The sequence below is a fragment of the Bactrocera neohumeralis genome, chromosome 4 (genome assembly GCF_024586455.1).
Source record: "Bactrocera neohumeralis isolate Rockhampton chromosome 4, APGP_CSIRO_Bneo_wtdbg2-racon-allhic-juicebox.fasta_v2, whole genome shotgun sequence".
Taxonomy (NCBI): domain Eukaryota; kingdom Metazoa; phylum Arthropoda; class Insecta; order Diptera; family Tephritidae; genus Bactrocera; species Bactrocera neohumeralis.
The window spans coordinates 21,854,793-21,861,551 of NC_065921.1; the positions used below are offsets into that span (position 1 = coordinate 21,854,793).

Consider the following 6,759-nt stretch of genomic DNA (forward strand, 5'->3'; position numbering starts at 1 on the left):
TTATAGTGGTCCGATATCGGCCGTTCCGACAAATGAGCAGCTTTTTGAAGAGAAAATTGCAAAATTTGCAAAATTTCAAAACGATATCTTAAAAACTGAGGGACTAGTTCGTATATATACAGACAGACAGACAGACATGGCTAAATCGACTCAGCTCGACATGCTGATCATTTATATATATACTTTATAGGGTCTCCGACGATTCCTTCTGTGTGTTACAAACTTCGTGATAAACTTAATATACCCTGTTCAGGGTATAAAAATATATATATAACGTATTATCAAAAATTCGAAATTGAATATTTTTATTGCCTACGACTTACTACATCATGTTACATATACATATGTAGCATAAAATTTTCAGCTTTCGCTGTCAGATATAACCAATATATAACCAATTTGTAACCAATATATAACCGTTTTATAACCAAAACTCAAATTTTGTTTCAATATGAGTGGTTTTTATTATACCGTTATTTCTTCGCTTCTAAACTTATGAAAATTGATGTAACGTTATTTTGCATTTTACATGGCAACAAAATTTTAAGCTTCTCCTATCAGATACCTATAACCAAGTTATAACCAAAACTTAATTTTTTTCAGTAGTAGTGCATGAGTAACTTGTCTCTATTGAAAACTTATGAAAAGTCATGTTTCGTTATTTTATTTGACAATATAAGACAAACTGTTCTAAAATGAAACTAAACTCTATATACTATTGTTTAATAAAATAGTAAAAAAGTTGTGTAATGCAAAATCATTAGCAAGCAATAAAAAAATGTAAGCGCAACCCACGATTTTTGAATTTGAATAGAGCGTTCAGTATCGCCACGCTTTGACTACGCTTTATTGTTGCCAATTTTCTTTAAATTGTATTAACTTGTCTTTGGTATTGTTCAATTCCCTTCTACTAAAAATGGTTTAATGCTATAAAATAGATTAATGATCTCATGGCTTCAAAGACGCACTATTGAATGGCAGTCAATATAAATGTAGCGAGTATTTTTAAGCATATAAATTTTTGAAGCGATAGCTGTCAAACCAACTGTCAATAGAAAACGCATGCTGTCAACAATGCTGTCAACAATTATGTACCATAATACATATTATAATATACTTTGGTAACACTATTTTGTAGTCATTTGGCGATTGTGCTGTTAGAGGCTGTTTCTTGCTAAATTTGGCTCGCAAAACTGAAAATTTCCTAACACGTAGAATTTTTTGAGTTTTACACAAAGAGTGCATTCTTCAAACCAGCACCATTTACTAAAATGACAAAAATAGCTGCATGTGGTGGAAAATGCTTGGACTCAAATTCAAAATCAGGACACCTCAAATACCTCACAGGCCTTTTAGCACATCAGTTGAAATTAGATAAAAAACAAAAAAAAAAAAATTCTTACATATTTGTTGAGTAGCGTCACTTATCCAAATTAAGCCTAACAACGGAGAAAAATTCAAAGCTCTTGGATATTTTTTTCGAAAACTCACTAACTGCACGGTAAATTTTGAACGAACTTCACACTTATCAAAGTTGAGAAATACCCTATATTTTTTTCGTTTTTGCTTTGCTACCATCAAAATACCGTACAAGGTTTGAAACCATCACACAGTGGTAGCATTGATTTTTTTAAATCAAATGTTTATACTCCTAAAACGCACCCTCTAATTAAAAAAATCTATGCTATAAGTGTTAGTAATATGATTAATGATTTACGATTCAAATAATAGAAGTGAATAATTCAAAGCTACAATTATAAAATATTAATACAAAATTGTTCTAATGAATTTTTTTCTTAATAATTTTGACATTTTGAAACTGAAAGTGAAAGACAATAAACTTAAGACGAAGTTAACAACGAAGACAAACGTTGACGGCCAGTTTTGTTTTTAATAATGATCAATTCAACTGATTTAAATATTTTATAAACATAAAAAAGGTTATTAGCTTGGGTTAACTTAAAACGGGTGAACTAAGTAGAGGTACTTTTTTCAATAGCCATTTTTTTGAACAGATCCCGCCTGAGTCGAGTCAAGCTGTCATGTTTTTTGTTCAGTATTGTTTGGCGTTTCATCATGGAAAGACTTACGCCTTATTTGTAATTTAACCAAAATATTTAACTTTAGTTATGAACATTTTTCTTATAAATTTTTAAAATATTAGGACAAATATTTTGTCTTCATGCTTGCAAGTCTTGAGAAGCATAAAATATCAGTAATCCTACTAAAAAATGTCTACATTTTCTTCTTACTGTCTTTTTTTTATAATTTAACGTTTAGTTGATTGTTTTGAAGTTTATTTGCAATCCTTTCATAAGCATTGGTTTCGAAAAGTTCATTGAAAAGCACTATGACTGACACAAATATCAAATCACAGTCTTTTAACAACCACTCAGGTTTCTTAAATCGGCTCAAACTAATAGATGAGTACCCAAAAGATAATGGTTTTTGCATAAATTATGAAGGTTAAGAATTTAAATTGAGAAGTATATAAAGGTCACATAAATACAACAGTGTTATACAGCAGTCCCAAATGCAAATTGACCCTAGCAGCAACTGAGCCTCTGTAAATGAGTTGTGCAAGCCAAAACCATTAATGGAACTGCACACCTGCAGAGGAAAGGGAAGTAAAGCAAATCAAATAAAGTTGAACGGACCTCAAAGTGATAGTCAATAATGCATTTGTTTATGGACACACGGTGTCTTACAGATGTCGTAGCTATAGGGATCTCTATTCTCAACTCGGTCAGCACACTTGAAGAATGTGCAAAATTGGCAAGACAGTTTAAATATTTGAGAAGTTGTGTACATAATGTATAATAAATGTGTAAAGACTTGTACGAGTATATTAGTTCCGTCTCAAGCTCAAAAGTTGGTTATTGTTCAATCTAATGTTTGACACTTTAGTGACTTAAGGCGTTAAATGGGTTTACAGGTTTCAAAAAATCGAATTCTTTAATTGTCTTATTTAATACTGCAACACCTTTAGAATATTGTCCTAAATTTTCAAGTTGATCCGAGTAATAGTTTCAGAGTTACAGCCTTGAGAACTTGTGCGTTCGAGGCTAGCTAGGCTAAGTGCCTTATCTTTAAACGCGTTTTTCTCGAAACTGTGTTTCTGAAGTTGGTTGGCAAGATTTCTTGAGAACTACTCAACCGATCTTCACGAAATTTTACACAGGTCCTTGGGATATAATTTTTAAAGACTTGGATATGGGATTTTTTTTCGATTACAACTATTTTTTCGTAAAAATGTCTGCCAAAAATTCCAATTTTTAGGTTTTTTCCTTCGTCCAAATTCTAAGTTAAAGTTTTACTAAAATACGTATGTATTTTTTCACATTAGATGATCCTGTAAGGAATTATCCTCCCAAAGCGGGCGCATCTTTTTGCCGAGGGGTTACCGGAAATGGCTTCGCAATGGCCGAGCTTAAAATATTTTTTTCCAAAGATTTCGGAATTTTTTTGTTAATAGTGTATGTTTGTAATAATAAAAAATTCTAATAAAATATTTATTTTTTTTAAACGAAAAAAAAATTGTTGAAAAAAGGCTTTTCTTACCCGAGGAAACCCATGCAATCCCTTAAGTTTATTGATAAAAATTTTGGTTCCAAGGATAATTATCGAGAAGAAGAAGCCAAATATTGCTTAAGGTTGTTTATTGAAGCACCAAAATTATTGGAAAAAGTAAGTATTTCTAAACATGTTTTTGGAAGTTCAAAAGCATCACACTTAAGCTTGAATCTCCACTAAAATTTTATGAAAGAAAAATATTTTTGATCGAAGAGGCTGAAATCCCCTCGGCCACAGAGCTCAACATTCAACTACGCCTAATTCTATATCAGATCTCGCAACCATGCAATGGTGAACTTTAGTTAAGAAAGTTGAAATATGGTTTTAAAAACCAATTGCTGCTTTCGAAAACAAAAATGTGTTAATTCTCTTTTAACAAATAACTAAGTAAAAGGCTGTTCAAGAAACCAAGTGAAATTATCGTCTGTTTTCAATATCCACCTACAAAACATACTAACTGAAGACACAATCATTGTATACATGCATACATATAAATGCTAAGTACCCATATTAGGCATTGAATATTGAACAACTGTTTTGAAGAGACTCACTGTGAGGTGTTTCCCAATGGCCATTTACAGACATTTTGTTCAAGATTTTTACTTTTTCTAACAATTCACTTACCGCGTTTCTCCTCCATTGCTGCTTTGTTATGATTTTAAGTGGTGCTTTGGCGATACGATTTTTTGTTGATGGAAATAAATATGTTTTCGCAATGCGAATTGTGTTTGCGAAAAAAAGTGTTTTCGTTTTTTTTTTTACTTTTAATTTGGTGTTGTTTAGTAAAAATCACAATGGCACTTGTCTGCAATTAAAAGCGTTGCAAAATAACAACAAATCAACTAACGAATGTGGGTTGACTATATACGTGTTGATGTGTGTGTGTGTGTGTCTGTTTTTCTATGCGAAAATGCGCTCAAGGCGCAGAGTGGCTATAAGAAATGCGTCTGAGCTGGCAATCGATGAAATGAAAGTCACAATTAAATCAACGCTTCAACGCGCACAAAAGCGTGTGTGTGTGTGTGTGTGTAGGTTGTGCGTGTGTTGGTGGCTGTGCAGGCGCGTGCGAGTGCAAGTGGGCGCCGTAAAATTAAAGTTAAAAGTTGGTGGAAGGCAAAAATGAAATAAAATAAAATAAAGTAGCAAAATTGTTTGTTGCAATTTCACTTGAGCGATGGTTGGCGTACACATATTGTCCAAGCAGCGACTGCAGCTAACTGTTAATATATTTGACACTATGAAACAAAAGCAAAAAGTTGTTTGATAGTATTCGCAAAAACAAAGTGCTTGAATGGAAAACGAAAGTGTGGCTCGCTCAGCTACCAAAGTGTTACGTTTCAATGGTTCATAGGTGTTTTTGGAAAACGTAATTTTTTCTTAATTTCGAGCGCACAATTGCAACAACACTTCAAATTATTTGCGCGCACCAGCCACCAACACACAAAATTTGCCAGAAAAAGCACAAATAAAGTTTTTTATTTTTAAATTTTTTTAAATTAAAAACAACTAGTTTTTAGCACAAAATTAGATATTTTAAAAACAATAAAATAATTTTTGTTGTTTTAACTAAAAAAAAACATTAATTTTTAGCACTCAGTTTTCGATTTTCATAATTTTTTTAAATTAAAATACAATAGGAATTTTTTTAAACTGTAAGTTTCTTATAAAAACTGTATTTTTTGTAAAAACTGCAAATTTTTGCATTAAAATTTTTTTTCAATACAAAACAGCACTTTCTTATTAAAAGTGTAAAAACCGATCTTTGAAAAAAAAAACCGCAGTTTTTAATATAAACATTTTTTTGATATTTGTTTTTAATAAATAACTGTATAGAAACTGATTTTTTTTTTGAAAATATAACTGTATTTTTTTTTATAAAACCGTAAATATTTAAAAAAAAATCCGATTTTGAAAACAAACTGTAATTTGTTCAATAAAAACAATTTTTTTAAATTAACTGTACTATTTTTTTATATAAACCGAAATAAATGTAATTTTTTTTAGAAAACTGATTTTTTAATAAAGAATTAATGAAAAACATGTTTGTTTTTTAATAAAAAAACTGTAATTTTTTTCACAAAAACCTAAATAAATACCTAACTAATTTTTTTTTTTGTAAAACTTGATTTTTTAATAAATAATGTGTTTTGGTCGAAAACAGAATAAACCGTATAATCTTTCATGAAAATTGTTTTTTTTTTCAAAATGTTTTAATTTGTTTTCAATAAAATTAATTTTTATATTGTATTGTAATGTTTATGATGAAAATCGAAATTAAAAAAAAAAAACAGTTTTTATGAAAATAATTTTCTTTTAATAAAAACATTTTTTTTTATAAATTAATTTTAAAATTTATAAAAACAGTTTTTTTAATGAAATTTTGTTTCATAAATTAATCTTTTTAAAAGAATTTTTTTATTTGAAAACAGTAATTTTTGGTATAAAAACTGCATTTTTTATAAAAAAAAAACATAAATTAAGACTTTTATTAAAAAAATGTTTTTAATTTATTATTTTTTTTTTAATTTTTAACAACCTTCTATGCTGCTGATAACCATATATGTAGTCGTTGTTGTCCGTTTACTTTCAAACTCAATTTGGCTTATCTATGCCAAGTAGCGATTCGATCACACTGTTAAAGGCACTTTCAGTTAGGTTACACGTAATTTCTACACTTAAAATTTTTATTTTTCGAGAGTCTTTAGTTTTTATGTTCACTTTTTCGCATTAAATTTCTTGCAAATTAAATATTTAAAACTTGCTATTTTGCAGCGTTTGTTGTTGCTTTGTATTCGCGTTGCTACCACGTTCGGTGTTCGAGCGTAAATAAACACAGTCTGCAGTTGATTTTCGCTGATATAGTGGTTGGAAGCGCAAAAACGGCGCGCACACCAGCACCAGCAGCAACAGCAGCGGCAGTAGCACCAACAGCCCACAGCCAAAAGCTAACAGTAGAGCGACCGGCACCAAGCGTTAGCATGTTAGCATCGTGTGTTAGCGTTAGTGTCAGAGTCAGTCGCAGTCAATCAAGCCGGTTAAACCGTGCCAGTTTGGTCGTCAGTCAGCTGCTTGGCAAACGGCCAACTTGGCCAGTTAGCAGTGATGTTTACAGCGGCATTAGCAGTGCCGGCAGCGATAGCAGAAGCAGCAGAAATGGTTAGTTAGTTAGTGGCCTAACATACATAA

At 30.8% G+C, this 6,759-nt stretch overlaps 1 protein-coding gene across 2 annotated transcripts in view; it reads right to left on the minus strand.

Moving 5' to 3' along the window:
* The window catches only part of LOC126756467 (aquaporin), an 86,911-nt gene extending 80,477 nt beyond the window's left edge, over window positions 1-6,434 (minus strand). Inside the window, exons 1-2 of one of the 2 annotated variants that reach the window (XM_050469538.1) lie at window positions 6,110-6,429; window positions 4,198-4,378 (exon numbers count right to left, since the gene is read on the minus strand). In XM_050469538.1, the coding sequence (XP_050325495.1) occupies window positions 4,198-4,213 (16 nt within the window). In that variant the 5' untranslated portion in view covers window positions 4,214-4,378; window positions 6,110-6,429. Of the gene's footprint in view, window positions 1-4,197; window positions 4,379-6,109 lie in introns of both variants that reach the window. The other variant, XM_050469537.1, reaches the window with a different exon arrangement.
* Window positions 6,435-6,759: the final 325 nt, after the last annotated feature.